At 38.6% G+C, this 19,208-nt stretch overlaps 4 protein-coding genes across 4 annotated transcripts; 1 reads left to right on the top strand and 3 right to left on the bottom strand.

The window, feature by feature from the left end:
• Positions 1-1,207: 1,207 nt before the first annotated feature.
• On the bottom strand, positions 1,208-6,712 carry LOC148734015 (neuromedin-K receptor-like). Its single transcript, XM_088754984.1, has 2 exons — positions 6,089-6,712; positions 1,208-3,876 (listed from the first exon to the last, which is right to left on the bottom strand). Exon 2 carries the CDS (start codon positions 3,865-3,867, stop codon positions 2,899-2,901), a length of 969 nt encoding a protein of 322 aa, XP_088611110.1. The 5' UTR covers positions 3,868-3,876; positions 6,089-6,712; the 3' UTR covers positions 1,208-2,898.
• A 3,634-nt stretch (positions 6,713-10,346) lies between these two features.
• On the bottom strand, positions 10,347-12,985 carry LOC111329553 (uncharacterized). Its single transcript, XM_022934285.2, has 2 exons — positions 11,983-12,985; positions 10,347-11,073 (listed from the first exon to the last, which is right to left on the bottom strand). The coding sequence occupies exons 1-2, from the start codon at positions 12,258-12,260 to the stop codon at positions 10,998-11,000; spliced, it is 354 nt and encodes a 117-aa protein (XP_022790020.2). The 5' UTR covers positions 12,261-12,985; the 3' UTR covers positions 10,347-10,997.
• A 579-nt stretch (positions 12,986-13,564) lies between these two features.
• Positions 13,565-15,312, top strand: LOC148734014 (uncharacterized). The gene has a single exon (XM_088754983.1). It carries the CDS (start codon positions 13,679-13,681, stop codon positions 15,185-15,187), a length of 1,509 nt encoding a protein of 502 aa, XP_088611109.1. The 5' UTR covers positions 13,565-13,678; the 3' UTR covers positions 15,188-15,312.
• A 164-nt stretch (positions 15,313-15,476) lies between these two features.
• Positions 15,477-17,613, bottom strand: LOC111346472 (uncharacterized). Its single transcript, XM_022953756.2, has 2 exons — positions 17,348-17,613; positions 15,477-17,221 (listed from the first exon to the last, which is right to left on the bottom strand). Exons 1-2 carry the CDS (start codon positions 17,527-17,529, stop codon positions 15,583-15,585), a joined length of 1,821 nt encoding a protein of 606 aa, XP_022809491.2. The 5' UTR covers positions 17,530-17,613; the 3' UTR covers positions 15,477-15,582.
• Positions 17,614-19,208: the final 1,595 nt, after the last annotated feature.

The following is a 19,208-nucleotide window of genomic DNA, read 5'->3' as shown; positions in this document are numbered from 1 at the left end:
AGTGCCCGGTCCAATACTGAGAGAATATTGACCGGCAATAGAGCATTTTGATTGGTTGATTAGTCGTGTAATAAAATAGTATTGGCAAAAAGGTTCAAGTTCAGAATGTGATGGTTCAAAGACTTGAGAAGGATTCCAAACCCCCAAATTTTTTTGTTTACTTTTCTCGCGGAAATTCAATTATATCCAATAATTCTTAAAAAGTCATGTTAATCTTGTTGAGAGTTTTATGCCTCTATGGCAGACTTTTTGTTTCGCAATAGTTGCTTTTAGGTTATCGGCACGAGTTCTTTGTTTATCGGCTATATCCGCCAGCCGCGAGTGCTGCGAACTAACGCTCCGCCGCACAAAGGTTGAAATAGCCATGTTCCAAGGTGTGAATACGAGTTACATTTATCAACTTGAACAAGAAAGACAAAGAGAACAAAGAGTCGTGGAAATGTTCCATGCATAAAACTGTACTTTCCCTTTATCTTTTTTGCTGAACTCATCCGCGACAGAACTAGAAATAGTCAAAATCAGGGACACCTCAGTTTATGGTTTTACTGAAATTGTCTGTCTCAGGATTAAACACGTATTATTGAAACAAGCCGGATAACCGTTAACTCGCTATAATTTCATCCCTTTTGTAAAGAAATATAAAAATGCTTATTTTATTGACCATGGTGTTAAGTGGGTAACATGTATGAGCTAATGCAGTAAATGGTTTGAACCTTTGTCTACTGACAACAATCATTCACTTGACTCTGATGATGACTTCCGCACAGGTTGTCGAAACGTCAGTCACTGCCACCGACAACAGTCCTTCTCAGGACTACACTCACCCGGACGATCAGACTACACCTTCACATGTATGAGCTAACTGGTGAGCTGATTATAATGTAGGGGTAAACTAAAGTGCACGAACTGTATCCACATCAAGGATCGGGAAAAATATTGTTCACTGTCTGCTATTTTGCTTTAATTTGAACTAAATGCCCCGAAATTATTGAATGTATTGATTTTAAGAGCTCATTCGGAGCTGTACAGAATTGGAATAAACGGGATTCGTTGCCTACCTCAACTCAAGAGCAAATATCACAAGGAACTGGTCAAATAACAAATAAAGCTGGTAAACTCACATTATCATTAGATCTATCCACCAGTTTTGTTATTCAAGCACCACAAGCTAAACCTAAGTATTCCAATTGACTGGATCAAATGAAAGAGCAACAACTTTGTTTGCAATCTTTATTTTTCCCTTTTTTTAACCTTTCCCATGAGTCACATAAAACAATCAAAATATCTTCTGCTTCATGAGCACCAAATCTGCTCAGAGGAAGTCTGTTGAGGTTGCCTTTTCAATAAGAAAGCTAAATGAGCCTGAAAAGAGAGTAATACATAACCAAATGAACTGACAATGAACTGAAAAATTATTAAAGAAGGCAGTACCAGAAAGAAATCCTAAAAACAACATACCAGAGCAAAACCTTGGTCATCGACGTAACGGGCGAATGCTTGCGATGTAAGAGCAAGTAACAAAACAGGACACAGCATGTTGAGACAGGTATTTTAAACCAACTAAAACGCATTTAGTTTGGTATCAAGTGAAGAGAAGCCCGGAACCAAGCTCATTTATATAACTCGCTATTTAATTTGCAGTCTGCTTTTTGAGTTTACCTCTGTTTCAAATTCATTTTTGCAAAGCTTCGAACCATCTGACAGTTGAATATTGATCGTTCAAAGAGTCTTACTTGGAAGATTTTAATAAACCTTGTTTCTGTTTATCATCACGTGTATACATAATGCGCTCTCCTATATTAAATCGCTGGGGTTATATTTTCAATTTTCCTCCCGACCGATAACAAACCTAGAACTTTTAAGAGGTAAATGGGGACTGAGGCTTTTTTGAACTAAACGCTGTTATTGTAATGAGCTCACTTTTTCCCCAGCTTTTACACTTGTTACTAATATTTCCCAAACTAAGACTTTCAGCTTAGACTGCGGTTTCTTAACGAACGACACGTGGTTTCACATCATGACTAAAGGTAATAATAAATGTCTGCTGTGTGTTATTCAGTTTACGGTTTTTTCTCCCTCTGAGCAAAAAATTAATTTTGCGTCTCGAGGACAAAAACTTATAACCTGAAAAATCCATACCTCACGGTAGGTTATTTGTTATATAAACCGGAAAAGGCCAGCGTAATGAATGGCTCTCTATTATAATTCTGTCTACGAGATATCACTGTTTCCTCGGCATTTTTATTTCTCTAGCTGTATCAACTTATAATTTCCAGCTTGATTCATTTGCGTGTTACAATTTACTACCTGTTTTTGCAATTTACTTAAAATGTTAGCTCAGGCTATCTCGGTTTAAGTCCTATTGAAATTTTCAATTAACACGCAGGACTTTTAATTTGTTCCCTGACGAAAAATTGCTTGAAAGTAATTTAAACAGATACGAAGGCTATCATAATTGTAAATAGCATTTGCAGCCATTGGTTTTGAAACGATATTTGCATTTCTTTGGGTTCTTTTAATTCTTAGAAATGTCTGGCTCAAAAATAAGATGAAGAAAAAGTTGAAGCAAAAAAAGGCTAACTTTGTTTGTGCGAGTTTCTCTCTTACTTGACTGTTAGCATTTGGATGCCGCCTGAGCTCTAAGTTGGATTATCAGTCTGAGTGTAGTGTCAGTTGAAATTTGTATCTAAAGCATTTCTGGTTGTCATGCTAAGCCATGTTATTCGGAGCTTTATTATCGTCTAAGCAGTAGATCGAAGGGAAATATATCAAGTCATTTTTCATTATGGGTATCACAATACATAATGAGTTACTCATTCAGATAGATACTCATAAGATATTAATTGACCGTTTTATCTGCTGACCGTACATCTCTTTGTCTTCCTTCCCTTTGAAATATCAATGCGGTGTATGTCGTGGCCTAATGACTTCCTTAGGCAAAAGAATCTTTTTGTATTCCTGTCGAAACGTTCGATTTAACGCTCCATAAATGATTGGGTTAACAGAGGAACTTGTAAGTCCCATATCAGTGTACATGACATAAACCCCACGCGGAAGGGACCATTTCCCAACTCCCATTTCCACAAAATCGATTATCAAAACCGGTGTCCAACAAAATACATATGCAAGAACAGTTGCGAATAATGTCTTAGTCAATTTGGCATCATCAGAAGATATCCTATTGTCTTGTGCACGCCAAATTTGTATGCGGTTTGTATTCGCCTTCAGTTGTCGGAAAATTTTGAAATAGCAAAATAAAAGTACAGAAATGGAGATAAAGAGACAGATATAAACAAATTCAGACACAAACGAAGTCTTTGCTTCGTGGAAACAGAAAAATTTTCCGGGATGGAAAATGTATTTTCTACCGCTAGCGAGATAAGGGACCGGATACATCATGGCTAGGAACCAGGCAGCCGCGGCCATGAGCCGTACGCGTGGCATGGAGAAGAGAGTTCGGTGCTTCATTGGATGAACAACACGGTAGTATCGATCAAGAGACATTAATGCCATGGTTTGTAGAGAAGCAGCTGTTGTTGTTATGACAACATAACCTTGAAATTGACATATTGCGAAGCTTGAAGTCCATCTGCCATGGATAAGTGAGAGTAACGATGGCGAAGTCGTGAAGGAAATGATAGCGACATCTGATAGAGCCAGTGAAGCAATTAACATCCCTGGCACGTTCCTTAGTCGAACAGATTTGTACACAACATACAGAACAAGAAGATTTCCCACAAAAGAAGTAGAACAAATCAAACTGTAGATCAAGGATTCTAGAACGACTTGAAAAGTCCCACGAGAACTGAAAGATTTTGATAAGCGATCAGCATGATTGTCTTCAGAAGACCTTCCGGAGAAATTCATATTGGATATCTGAAAATAAATCAATAAATAACGACTTGAAATCGATTTTCCAGATTTTTTTTGTGAGCTCTTTCTAACACGGTACCTTCTAGATTTTGGGAGTTCCTTTAAGTTAAATCAAATCGAGCATAGCCTTTAGTCCAACTCCAGCTGTACAGCAAATAAAGAAATAATTTTTTTGGAGTTACTTTTAGTTCTAATAACGAGTTTCTCTTAAAATGCTACCTTATGTAAATAATAAGAAAAGTCGTTAAAATGAAACTTATTTATCATAGTAAGGAAACTACTTTTCAAAAATATTAACCTTTAATGCTTACATAAATTCTTCTAAAGCTGTTAAGAATAAGATGTTTCAAATATCCAATAACTAAAAATCGAGAGAGAGAAAAAAATTAACAATTTCTGAAAAAATCAATCATCATGATCCTGCAACAACTTTGAGTGAACCCGATAGGAAACGCGTCAGGAAATTTAAACAACATTACGTCAAAGCAGCTGAACTTGCCAAGAACGATGTTTTTCATGATGTCTTGACAAACACAGCAAGTTGTCAAACTCTTAACGGAAAATATCTCTCCAATATGTGTATTTTTGTCAGGAGAAGAGTCAGGCCAGAAAATATTTCTAGATTTTTGGGGGTTCCTTTAAGTTAAATCACATCGAGCATAGCCTTTAGTCCAACTCCAGCTGTACAGTAAATAAACAAATAATTTTTTGGAGTTACTTTTAGTTCTAATAACGAGTTTCTCTTAAAATGCTCCCTTATGTAAATAATAAAAAAAGTCATTAAAATGAAATGTATTTATCACAGTAAGGAAACTACCCTTCAAAAATATTAACCTTTAATGCTTACATAAATTCTTATAAAGCTGTTAAGAATAAGATGTTTCAAATATCCAATAACTAAAAATCGAGAGAGAGAAAAAATTAACAATTTCTGAAAAAATCAATCATCATGATCCTGCAACAACTTTGAGTGAACCCGATAGGAAACGCGTCAGGAAATTTAAACAACATTACGTCAAAGCAGCTGAACTTGCCAAGAACGATGTTTTTCATGATGTCTTGACAAACACAGCAAGTTGTCAAACTCTTAATGGAAAATATCTCTCCAATATGTGTATTTTTGTCAGGAGAAGTGTCAGGCCAGAAAATGTTTCGCTTTGTAGTTGTAAAAAAGACAATGAAAAGGATGGTTCCCTACTTTTCGTTTGCCATATGATAAGCAGAGGAGTCCATCGATCATTTCTACAAGTGCAAGAGTGTTGTCTGAAGGGGTTGTAAGTGCGTAGAAAGAATGGGTTTTCAAAATATATCAAGAGTCTCGTTATAAATAATGTTGTTGATAAATCTAGAATCTAAAGGCTTTTGAAACTCTGAGATTCAGATTAAGTTTTCGAAAACAACCAAAGTTCCGAGAAAAAGCCAATCCGGAAAATAGTTAGAGCTAGTATACAGGCGCCTTTGATATAACATGGACAGAAATAGCATTTTCAATGAACGGTTCTTCTCCTGAAATAAAAACAATGTGTTTTCGCCCATAGATACCGTCTCACCTGGAAACATGAAATTATTCATAGTTGCAGCGAAAATTTTTGTTGGTAACTGACCGTGAAAACGTTTCATTTAAACTAACATTTACCGAACTTACTGGGTTCCCCAAGAATATCAGCTCTCATAGTGGACCATTGATTGTTTGCGATGCAACATTACATCTGTCATGTACAGCTGATATGATTTAGTATAAAACCATAGTATAATAGCTTTTACAGCAGAAAGACAAAAACTTGGGAGGGGTGGATTTTCTTTCTGACGGTGGGTCTTCAACATATTAGTAATCATGGTTCGATTCTTTTGTTTTCATCACTCTAATAAAGAAAAGCAATCTGATAAACACAATAGAACTTTATTTTTTTTTTAAACAAATACCATCTGGTCCTCTGGCGAAATGATCCCATAAAATGAAAGAGACTTGGTCGGTGTTCTTGAGATCTCTGAAACTTCGAATTTGACGTAATAATAAGATTCCTCATCATCGTTTGTTAGTTTGTTCGTTTGTTCTGATCCCTACTAGACCTGCATGGCGTAGTGATTCCATTAGATCAAAGAGACCCAGCCGAATTCTAGAAATTTCACAAACTTTAGCCTTCAGGGTGCTAACTAAATAGTTACGATGAAATTTTTCAAAACGATTATTTATCTTAAGTGTTACTATACTCACGGTTTCATTTTCGATTCAACGAAAAATTAAAGCGACGACTTCCTTCTGAATATCGCGGACTCTTTCTCTGGCAGAGGTGGGAAAGGACGTTGTTCCACTTTATCACCTTGACATGACAAAAAACAAAACTCAGGCAAAACCTTCCTAGGACGCAATGTCAAAAACGTTCCTTTTGTCTTGCGCTTGCAAAGCTGGTATGATGTCAACACCTTTGTCCTCTATTGAGAGAAAAATAGATAATTGAATCCAGAAAAAGAAACAACCTAATTGTTTTAAACGTGAGGGTGAATAACCAATATGTATGGCCGCACAAATAACTGAGACTCCATGCGATTGGCAAAAGTGATAAATGGCAACTTGATTAAGGGGATATGCGAGTGGTACGACACTAACAAATGAACTGATAGTTCTGCGAAATGGCCGATGTTGAGATAGTCGATAATACGCCTAATGCAATGGCTCATTTTCCTATTTTAATACTGCTCGTATAAACAGAGCGGATTTCCTTCTTAAGACAATCTAATCGTAAGTGTAGCTCGAGCGTGAATGTAATGACAGCTCAGTGATGTTTCGACTAGAAACGTTTCTTGTCAGTTTTTGCAGAGAGGAGAAAAATGTGTTCTTCCCGGCTGATTTGGTAAATATTGGCCTTGTCAAGAATTCCCTAGTGGGAGTCGCGGTGGCCCTACGTCTAGTAACCTAGACGCCAGATCGGAACGCTAGTTCATCGCGGGCGATACCCAGAGCACCGAATATATTGCACTTAAACTAAGTCATTTATTCGGCCAGAATATTAACTCTTATTGTAACGCTGGCGATGCTCGTGGGCAATATGTAGCGAATCCTCTGTTCTGATTGGCTACCCGAGCGGGCAAGATGGGCCGTCATGCCCGCTCGAGTTTTCCCGCTTTGATCCTGCGTTAAAAGAAATGCTTGGAGTGGACTTCCAAAGTTCTTAACTTTTGGACAAAGTCAGCGATGGAGTCGCAAAAAGCGGCAGAAGAAGGTCAAAACAAAGAAAATATATACGACTCTGGTGGGCTTTTCTCCTGCTGGTACAAAAACACAGTTGGCTTTCTTTCCCGGTTATCGATCTTGATTCTTGATAAACCGAAATATTTCTGCTATATAATAAATCCTTTATTTACCTCGTTTTTTGTGTTTTCATGGACCTCGAGTTCATCTCGGTAATTCTACAATAACACAACTCTTTTATGCAGTTGATATTAACTAGAATAAACTTGACTTGGATGGAATAGTTTTAACGGCTTGAACACGAAAAGAAGAAAAGTTCCTTTTCTTTCCGACAGTGGGTCTTAAATACATTAGTCATCGAAATTCGTCTTTACTATCATTGCCGTTTAGGAAAAAAAGCATTGTGATTATTAGATAAATACTTTAAAGTGGATGCCATCTATTCGTCTGTCTCTTATGGGGAGAAGTCTTTTCAAAAGATCTCTCAAACTCCAAATGTCACTTGAATGGATATCTTATTTCTGCATCATTTATTTAAAAGTGGATAAACAAATCAACAAAAACAAAAAAGAAGACAAGACAGTAGCGTGCGAAAGGCTTTATAGATAATTATGAGCGAGTAATATTACGAAATAAATGACGTGGCCATTATTTGTTCTAGAAATCCCAAGAACTTGGCCTGTTCGAGGCTAACTAGATCGGCGGTAAGACAAAAATATGTTTTCCCTCTGAAGATCACGGTTTTATTTTTTCTTTCGGTTTAATTTTTGAAGGAAGCTGTTTCAGAAAGCAGGAGGCAGCTTTTTATTGTTAGGGGAAGATCGTCTTCCTGTCAACGCTTTAAAATTACTTATGCAATAGGCAATGGTCCAACAAAAGTGTTAAGAGTAAGTGAGTGTTTTGTAAATGAGGTTTAAGATAGCTCAATGAAAGTGCTGACAGCCGCTTATTGTTCTCGTTGTATCGTAGGTCATTGCTTAGACTTTTGACACTAGGCGTGTAATTTCTGAATTTATTTATGGTCGACATGGCAGGAAATCTAAGTTACATTTCTTTACAACAACTTTTGATTGGATAATTGGGACACAATATTGTCGATTGTTTGTAGTTTGAACTCGTGCGGGACCTCTTCTTTTATGCCTAACTGAAGTGTCTTTGAATCTGTAACTTCGATTTACACTCAAGATTTAAACTCAATATATATATTAAGATTTACGCTCAAAAATTACCCTCAAGATTTAGACCTAACATTTATAATCAAGAATTACACTCGAGATTTACACTCGATATTTACGCGCGAGATTTACGCTCGACATTTACACTCGAGATTTACACTCGAGAATTACACTCGAGATTTACACTCGAGATTTTACACTTGAGATTTACGCACGAGATTTAAACTCGAGATTTACACTCAGATTTTCACTCGAGATTTACACTCCAGATTTACACTCCAGATTTACACTCCAGATTTACACTGGAGATTTACACTCGAGATTTACACTCGAGATTTACACTCGAGATTTACACTCCAGATTTACACTCGAGATTTACACTCGAGATTTACACTCCAGATTTACACTCGAGATTTACACTCGAGATTTACGCTCGAGATTTTCACTTGAGATTTACACTCGAGATTTACACTCCAGATTTACACTCCAGGTTTACACTCGAGATTTACACTTGAGATTTACACTCGAGATTTACACTCCAGATTTACACTCCAGATTTACACTCGAGATTTACACTCGAGATTTACACTCGAGATTTACAATCGAGATTTACACTCGACATTTACACTCGACATTTACACTCGACATTTACACTCGACATTTACACTCGACATTTACACTCGACATTTACACTCGACATTTACACTCGACATTTACACTCGACATTTACACTCGACATTTACACTCGAGATTTACACTCGAGATTTACACTCGAGATTTACACTCAAGATTTAGACTCGAGATTCACACTAGACCACTACCTCTTGAGATTTGTCTAAAATCTGACTATCTTGAAGTAGTCATTGAGAACTATTCATTTATTTCCATTATCGTCTCGCCTGAGTTACTTGAACTTGAACTTGAACTTTATTTTTATTTAGACACGGTAAATCTATCAGATAAAATAATAATATTATTACAATCTATTATTACAGTTACAATCTATTTTAATCTATATAAACATGATCTAAAATTTAAAAGTAAAATAGAAAAAAATAAAGAAATTCTGCTTTACATAGATGCCGTGTGTGTTTTGTCGATTCAGAGGAAGAAATTGCGACAACCATTTCGGAAGGATTGAAGTGATTTTGCTTGCCGCAATTCAGGGGACAAGCTATTCCATATAACCGCACCGTTATAGCTAAAGCTATTTTTCAGGAAATTGGTGCGAGGCAATGGAACAGCTAGTTTGTTTTCAGAGTTCCTTAGATTATATGGAGGATCATATTTAGTGAAAAGAGAACCAAGATAGTCGGGCGCAAGACCATGTATAGATTTATAGACCATGGTGGCCACTTGTATTTGTCGCTGAGTATCTAACCGTCTCCAGTTAAGTTGCACAAAAAGAGGATCAGCGCTTGTGTCATAACAGGAGTTGATAAATATCAGCTTTGTTACAGAAGGGAGAAGCAGTGGTTGAGGTGTTGCTCAGTTCATTGTGTTGGTGCGTAGGGAATATTCTTTTCCTCAGTGTCTCGCATCACTCAAGTCATGGGTAGCGACAAACCGTAACTAAATTATGGCGAAATTTTTGAAGGGTAAACTGGCTTACAATGGAGTGGCATCGCATCCGTGGGAGGCTTTTAATGTTTCTACTTATTCAATGCTAGCTCTTAAAAATCATAAAAAACTCCCGAAAGGCTGGCTCTACTGCTCGTGGTTAAGCAGCATAGTAGTTCTAGCTTAGGCACCTTGGGTATCAAAGAATAAACAAAATCCTTTTCTGTTCCCTTTTTCCAGCAACTAAGAAGGAGCGCACTTGTGGGGAAGAAGTGGAAGAGACTTAATTTCGAATTTAACATTTATCAAGCTCTCTGATTGAGGTGACCTTTATTGACCTGGGGTTCAACGGAAAAACAGCAGCAATTCAGTCGCAATTGGTGCCCACATTCGTATTACAAGAATTTTCATTTGAATAATTGTTGTGTTGAATACATACCGAGTAAATATGGAACCCGAATTGTTTAGTTTTAAATCGAGAGAACGAATCAGGTCCACATGGTGTGTTGCACTAAAGAAACCAGCAAGAAATAATCTCAAATGGCAGACATAAAACAATCACCTTTATTCCCACCAAATCTAAGCTACACTGAATTATTGGTTGCTTTGTTAATCTTTCAAAAATGTGTCGATCAATCCTCTTCCCCAATGGCTCCCCTGTGATTGACAAATGTTTCGGTCCAGCCACAGCCGATTAAAATCCAGCATTGTAATCCGTAGCCATCTCATTCTTGATGAAATCTGTTCTGTCATCTTTGTACTCGTCATTCTTATCCGGGCCTCCAACTAAAGCGCCGCACAAAATGTGCGGGTTGGGGTCTGGCTCACTGAAGTCATTCCAGCCGCAAGGGACTGGGGACAATGGGCAAGAACTGCCGCGATGATGAGGCCTTTCTGGTGGATTGGTACCGAACCCCACCATAAAACTGCGCCCGCCATCACCTAATATGTAGTGAATTTGCTGCTTTGCAAAGTCGCGGAACGCAGTCGTTTTTATGACTTGGTCAGCGGCGACTAAGGCCAAGAAGGCAGTGTTGGCCGAGTATCGGTTTGGACCCTATCGATCTCGCCAGGCCAAGCCTTTTGGGGACGCCGTTTCCGGAAAGCCAGCTTGCTATAAACTGGAAGTATCCACAGCTTGTTTGTACGAGGCTTTATTTGTGATTGTATCCAAGAGGACTTGAACGCCGGCTTTTTTGTCATGATTTTCCATTAATCGAATTATCTTTGTAGTACTGTTCGGCATTAGAGAGATACTTTTTATTTTGTGTAGTCCTGAGGAGGAAAGAAGAACTGTGCTGAGCTAATCCCCACTCAATATAACATACGCCATGGCATGATAACATCAGCAGCGAACAGATCGACTCTCAAGGCTGCATTTGTTTCTATGACTGAGTAAGTGAGACGGAAGGGAGAGGTTTACTCGTTCGCACTGACAGAGGTTATTGGCAGTCCGGTTGGACTGTCAATAGGGACCTTAAGAAACCACGACGACGACGCCAAGGAAGACTTCGATTAAAAAATGAATTTCTACTCTTAGTTAGAATTTCAAAAATGGCTGCAGGAGCTTACTGTCTCATACAGCGCCACAGCTCAACTTCAGCATGACGTATAAAGTAGCCGTTGAGTTCCAAATGGGAATTAAGATAATTTGCCGTCGCGGTTTCGGATCGCAGGCGACGCAAATTTTGGCGATTTCACGTTGTTGTTTTGCATAGGACGGCTACGAAATGTACAAAGTTTCAAAACGCACGTGCTGAGCTATTGTTCTGCCGATCAGATCTCTTGTTTTTCCACGTCCTTGTTGCCGTCGCCGTCGTGGTTTCTTAAGGTCCCTATTAGTGGAACCGAAAGAGTGAACTAAGCTCAAGTTTTTGCTTCTGGTTGGCAATCAAAAAATTATCAAAGTTTCGGTTCATTTCTATGCCCATCGAATGTCTCAAATCAATCAATTCGATTTAGGTCAACAAGAGCTCTTCTTAATCAAAAAAGGATTTTATGATACATGTATGTGGTTTACCTGTGCTTCGACTGGATATCGACTGGATAATTATCGACTGGATAATTTGCTCAGCTGTCGGAAAAAATTAATGTGAATCATGTATTTCTCACTTACGGATCAACTCCTATCATGATTGATAAGAGAAAAAAAAAAGAATCTCACAAATGACCAAGTTTCCTTACTTATATAGCCAAGCCGCACCCCAGACGAGTTCGTCTTTATATCCACTTTGCGAGCGGTAAAAGTTGGCCGCATTAAGAATGAAATCACTGTACAGCCCACGGTTTTTGTCTGAAAATTCATAAAGTTCAGCAGCGTGCAGAAGAAGTCTCATTGAATAGCTGATGTCCGTGGATCGGAAAGCGATTGAAGCCGCAGCCAGGGCTGCAGCTGTCTCAGCAGCCAGATCTGATCTTGGTTTCTGAGGAGTGATCTTCCAGGCTGGTCTTCTCAAGGTCATGTCCTCTGGTCTGCCCCTGTAACCATGATCAGCATTGCCATCACCAACCTTATTGACAATTTGTCAAATGCCAAGCCAAGGCTTGAGATTAATTTCCAAGAAAACTTCCATTTTGCAAGATGGCATGCTCGAAGGTAAAAGGTGTAAAAAAATTTGTCAAGTTGAGATCTTCAAAAATGCAATTACCCTCAGTGTAAGACTTTACGAAGTGTGAAGAGATTGAAAGAAGTTGCTTAACGAACGTTTACTAGGTTTGATCAATAGAATATAAACTGATTGTAATCTCTTGGTTTGATATAGATGCCTAAACCAGACTACCCGATCATCTCACTCCACAATTTCGAATGAAGACTTACACTTAGTGAAATTCTGCTAATTAGCTAACATAGGTAATGCACAGAAACACTATAGTCTCACAAACTATAGAACCAGGCCGCTCCCAACACCAGCTCATCCCCATACCCACGCCAACGGTAAAAACTGTCTGCGCTTGGAATGGAGTCACTTTTCTGCTGAGGGGGAGGTAAGGAAACCCTGATTATCAGACACTTTGACCCAAAAAAAGCAGACTTTAATGTATGTGCGCCAAGATGGCTGCCGCTTACTGTCGTCGTTGTTGTTTTTTTAAGCTTTTGTGCTTTGTTACCTTGTTCGTTCAGTGTCTTGACAAGCACAATTCAATCTGTTCGCCACCATCTACCTTCAAAGGCCCTTTTAGCGTCAGTCGAAAGTTATTTTCTGCTTCTCGCTGCGGTCAAGACCTTGCTGCTGCAAGACGCTCAACTAAGTTACCAATCACCAAATGGTCAAAGCATGGTTCGACAGTTGCTGCTCTGTCTGAAGGAGGTTTCATCAAGGACCTATCTATTGCAGTGGATGTTGAAATTAACCCGGGTCCGGAAAATTTTAACTACATGCCGACTGCTTTATTTCAAACTTCAAGACCAAGATTTTCTTTCAGTCGATCTAATTTATTTCAACTTCGCTCCTGTTGTCCTAGGGTTAAACTGGATTATTATCTTATTCATCGCTTAAAGTCATTGGGAATTTACAGTGCTAGAGGACGTAGAGCTGGTGTTAATTCTAGATTTGGATCTCGTCAACAACATCACAAGATTCCAGTTCGTGTCACTGACCACTGTTTTTTATCAACCAAACACGCACGACTTCGACCCAAGGATACAAATTTGCATTTCATTTCTACTCACTCTTCTTCTTTACCCCGAATAATCCCCAAATGTATGGTCATCAATGCAAGATCTCTTGTTAAAGTTGATGCTGCTTCTACTTTGCATATGGAATTAGCCATTTTCAAAACGAGCGGCGGTCTGGGTACGATTTGCCACCATAAAGGCTCTTGGGATCGTTTGGAGGGACAGCGTGAAGGTAAACAAACGCACAGCTGACGTGTGACAAACATGGCACACTATAACTGCTGTATTCCAGGCTGCACTAATAGTTACAGAAATGCACCTAACCTTCAGTATTATAGAATTCCAAAAGACCCTCATATACGTAGAAAGTACGTGGTTCTTATGAGGAACGAGACTCTGAAATTAGATTCTACGAGTACGCGGATTTGCTCAGTTCATTTCGATGGAGGAGAAAAACTTAGCAGAACGCACTTGCCTTCAATTTTTCCATGGACAAAACCGACAGCTCAACGTAGAGAACGCAAGAGGGCCAGTTTCGAAGATGTACAGAAAATAGAGCAAACCAAAAAAAGAAAAACAGCACTTGCTCAATTACCACAGGAAGCGAACTTTAAATTTGAAGAACAGACAGAAAATATGAATGTTAATGCTGACACCAGTACCAGTGTGGAAATGCAAACGTTACTTACTGGAGACCAACTAAACAGTTTATACAACAGAATGCAAACAAGAGAACAAGAAATTGTTAAGCTTAAGGGAGAGATTCAGCAGTTGGAGAAAGAAAACAACAACATAAAAGAGGTGAACAGCAAATTACAAAAGGAAATCGAAAGCTTGAAGCATGCTTTAGATAACAATAGATTTGACATAAGCAAATTTAAAGATAAAGATGATGATATTGCATTCTACACCGGCTTTCCCGATTACAATGCTTTTATTCTTTGTTACAAAACTGTAGAACAAGCCTCTAGCAATATTAATTATGGGCACAAAAGGACCACCACGAACGGTAATGTTGGGAGACCCAGAGTACTTACTAAATTCCAGGAGTTTACCCTTGTTATGCTGCGCTTGAGGCTGGGTTTGTTTGAGAATGATCTTGCTCATCGATTTTTGGTTTCAAGATCAACTGTCTCTAAGATTGTAAATGCCTGGATTCCATTTTTGAGGAGGGAATTTGAACCTCTTATCATCATCCCCCCAAGAGAAGTACTTCAATGTTATAGGCCTGACAGTTTTAAGAAACTGTTGCCTAACGTAACAGTCATTGTCGATTGCACGGAATTTGAAATGGAGAGGCCATCTGCTCTTGATTCACAGTCTACCTGTTTTTCATCATACAAGTCAAGAACCACCATGAAATCACTGTTGGGCATAACGCCAAGCGGTGTTTTATGTTTTGTGAGTGACTTATTTCCTGGTTCAACCTCAGATAAGGAAATAACTGTTCTTAGTGGTTTTCTAGACAGACTAAATCCTGGTGACCAGGTACTGGCTGACAAAGGGTTCAATTGTCAGGATGAATTAGCTTCTGTTGGTGCAAGCCTTGTTATACCAAAATTTTTAGAACAGAAGATACAGTTTTCCACAAATGAAACAAATCACAACAAGGTGGTTGCTAGCCTAAGAGTTCATGTGGAGCGGCTCATGGAACGTATAAAGAACTGGCACATCTTCGACCATAAGATACCAATTACTATTGCACCTATTGCATCAGACATGCTTGTAGTGGTCTGTGCTTTGTCAAATTTTCAACCCCCTCTTATAAATTAAAAATTATCATGTAATATTGTTAACTGTCATGACACATGTTGATGATGAAACACGAAAACATTCATATTGCAATAACTTTCATTAAATGGTGTAATGAAATAAATTTTGTTTGGACCAAACAATAATATTGGTATTGAAATTGGAGTCAAATGAGTGATTCAAATTCAGCTTACTTTGGGGAGCAGCTACATCACACAATGATAGTAGGTTGGGTCATTTGCATTTTAGGTTTAGCATTGCAAATGCTTTGACTACACATTTAAATCTAGGTTTGCCAAAACATGCAGCGTATAGTATAATGATATTATTCAACATTGGACATGTTAAGAAATACAACTTCAGTTATAAGTTTTCTAGTAGATGAAAAAGAATAAAACTCTTAAAACAAAAAGCTCTCAAAACATGCGCGCATCAATTTTGGGGAGCCCATATTTCACACAAGGATATGAAAGTTCTGGTACAATCCAGCAGTTAAAAAATGATTCAAGTTTTGGGAATATTCTATCCCAGTGTTCTTGTGAGAAATAAACTCTCTCACAAAAAGGTGTGGAAGAGGCTGTTCCCATAACCACAAAGTCAGTCCATTTTTGCTCTGCCACAAACATTGCCTGTTGTACTTGAAAATAATATTTGTGTCTTGAGTTCAAAATCACAGATTCCTCAAACTTCTTGCAAATTCCTTTTCGGAGCAGAGCCTCCTCCAGACTTTCTTGCTTTTCCATCTGAATATATTTCACTTCAAGAAGACCCTTACTGTCTTCTGCAGAAGGGTCACACACTAATCCGTCTGGACTTGCTCCGAGTAACCCATGATGCTTGGAAATGAAAAAGCCACATTTTTCTACGGATATATCAGTAACCCCTTCCCCCTGCCTTAATAATTTGTAAGCAGCTATGATCCTGTCCTCCATTTCAAGTCCTTCTTGCATGTATTTACTCTGAAATGGTTTTTTGTAACCAAGGACATCTTGGATGATTTTTGTTGGTGATGTTGTTTCCCTTTGCACAGCTATTCTGTAACAATTTGTAGCAGTAATCCTGGGCTGCCTGTGATGATGCCACAAATTTGAGTTTGACTGCCCTCGTGTTTGCTCTTCTACTTTCTTTATTTTTTCTTCATCAAAATTAATGTTCCTCTTCACTTTCTCAAATCTCACTCTTAGTTCATCAGCTGATATTGGATGACATTTGATGGGTGAGATGAGTGGCTCTTCCAGATTATTTACCTTTTGAGGAAGAATATGTGTCCATCCAACAGCTCTCCCAGATTTCATTTGATATTCTTTTAAAGATTTATGGAAGTTTTGTAATCTTTCACTTGGCCAGACTTTTTTTTCTGATACACAGGTACCATTCTGTGCTGGACATGAGGCTAGCTTTGGCCTTTTTGCTTTCTTTTCTTTAGCATAATCATGTTTGACAAAGCTCATCTCAGAGATAGGTGTCACTGGACCCTTGCGTTTCCCTGGCACATTCCATTTACAAGGCTTAGATGTGCAGGACTCAGCTGCATCCGAATTTTTCCTTTTCGTCTCCTTAAAGCTTTGTTCAAGGGCAAACAATGTAGATGCCACATGGTTACAACGGCCATCAATACCAGCAGGACACTTACAGTGTGCTTTTAACACACAACCTATGGATGACATTAACAGAAAACAAGAGTATACTTTATCTTTTTTCATCGATGGCAGAACTTGGCTTTTTACATAATGTTTTCCATTTTGGTGCAGATGTCCAATGTATAAAACATGCCCTGACTTGAAGAAGTTAAATCCCTTGACTAGGGGCTTTGCAGTGGAAAGTTGTTTTTTACTTTCAACTCCTTCAATCATAAACTGCCAAACGGTTCCAAAAGCTATCTTAGGCAAATCTTTAAAATCAGGTTTGTATCCTTCTTTTGGAAAGAATTGGTTGAGCTGCGGCTCTTCCTCCTCCAGCACTCCAAGTTGAGCCTTCTTGCGGAGAAGGTGTAGTCCACCGTCTGGATCACGGAGATATTTAACGTCTAGTCCATGCTTAATGTAATCTTGAACTCTGAAAAATATGAACATGATATATGACTGGAATGAAACAAAATAAAACGACACAATTTCTCCTTCGATATAATTTAAGCTCATATGTACACCACTAAATGAAAATATACACCTCGAGTGAACCTACCTTGTTATCAATGCTTTCTTATTTCCCGTAGTCTTTGCTCCCCTGCACAGCAACCACCTTTTCAATTGAACGACGCTACATTGTTCTACAGTTTCGCGAGGAATTTTTGCACCAGGTATATCTTCTTCTGTCAGAATAACCTTGAGAGCGTCTCGCACGGTTGCATTGCTCTTGTCCACCATGTTCTTGCTGTCCCTCCAAACGATCCCAAGAGCCTCTAGGGTGGCAAATCGTACCCAGACCGCCGCTCGTTTTGAAAATGGCTAATTGCACTCAAACAACTGCGATATTTGCATCATCTCCGAGACATGGCTTAAACCAAATTTTCCATCTCATCTCATTTGTCCGAAGGATTACTCAATTTTGCGAAAGGATAGAATTGACCGGTCAGGCGGTGGTGTTGCTATTGTCTGTAGGAGCGATTGGTTATTGGAACGATTAGACAGCGTTTTTTATAATGCCTTTGAATGCTTGTGGGCTAAGATTACAACTCCCAACTCAAGTTTTTATGTGACTGCTGTTTATCATCCTCCAGATCCGCCATATTGTCCTGATGAGTTATTGGAACATCTAACAAATAGTTGTGATCGTTTATTGACTGGTAATCCTAACAGCAACCTTATAATTTGTGGTGACCTCAATCAGCTAGATTACAATGATTTTTTACACAACTAAATTTATTCCAGATGGTGAATACACCGACAAGAAAGAACAAAATTTTGGATGTTTTTATAACTAATGTCCCACATTTTTGGAGGAAAGTATCGGTCGCTCAAGGACTAGTTCGATCTGACCACTCTATGGTCCTGGTATATCCCAGAATCGCACTTAAGGCTGAAAGGAAAACTGTGATGTTTAGAGATGTTCGTGATCATCATAAACTGGATATGGACAAACTGTTGAAGTTTCATAACTGGGACAATGTTTATCAATGCGGAGATGTGAATGGAAAACTTCATCTTTTTTGTACCAAGATTAAGTCCATGTTTGATGAGTGTTTCCGGGTATATCAGTACGTGTGTCTAATAGAGACCCCCCGTTCTTTTCTCCTCTAATCAAACATCTACTGGACCAACGGCGAAAATTGATTCGGCGAAGTAACATATCAGGAAATTCTGTTTCGATTGAGATCCAAACTCTTCAAGAGAAAATCAACAAGTTGATCAGAATAATCAAGTTCAGGCAGTTAAAGGGAATTTTGAGAAACAGTGCAGGATCCAAATCTTGGTGGTCAACAGTTAATTCCCTGACAGGAAGGAAGTCTACCAACTCGCAAGTAAGCTCAATTATCTCCCCGAGCGAGATCAATAATTTTTTTGTTCCATTAACACTGATCCCCTTTATAAACCCATTGACACTGTCACTATCCCAAAATCAAGCGAGATGCCTGTTTTAACGGTCTCCAGTGTTACCAGGAGTCTACTGAAATTAAAAAGAACTGCCTCTGGTCCAGATGGAATCCCGTACTGGTTTTGGAAAGAGTTTGCATACGACCTTGCTCCTGTTGTTACCCATATTTTCAACTGTTCTTTGGAAAACCACATTGTGCCTGATCTTTGGAAATTGGCCGACATAACTCCCTTGCCTAAAGAGCCCAACTTTAAAAATTGCACACCGTTGCGGCCTATTTCGCTGACTAATATAATAATGAGGGTTTTTGAACGTCTTGTATACAGACAAGAATTATCTCAATATATGAAGAACTTCATTAGCTTCGACCAGTTTGCATACCGCAAAGGCCACAATACGACAATGGCCTTAATTAAGTGTCAATATGCTTGGCTGAAATGGCTCGAGTCGGGTTTTGATTGTGTTAGAATTTTCTCTTTGGATTTCAGCAAAGCTTTTGATTCGGTCCCTC

Source organism: Stylophora pistillata, chromosome 3 (assembly GCF_964205215.1).
Source record: "Stylophora pistillata chromosome 3, jaStyPist1.2, whole genome shotgun sequence".
Lineage (NCBI taxonomy): Eukaryota > Metazoa > Cnidaria > Anthozoa > Scleractinia > Pocilloporidae > Stylophora > Stylophora pistillata.
Note: the sequence above shows the minus strand (reverse complement) of the source record. Positions and strands in the feature narration are given on the sequence as shown.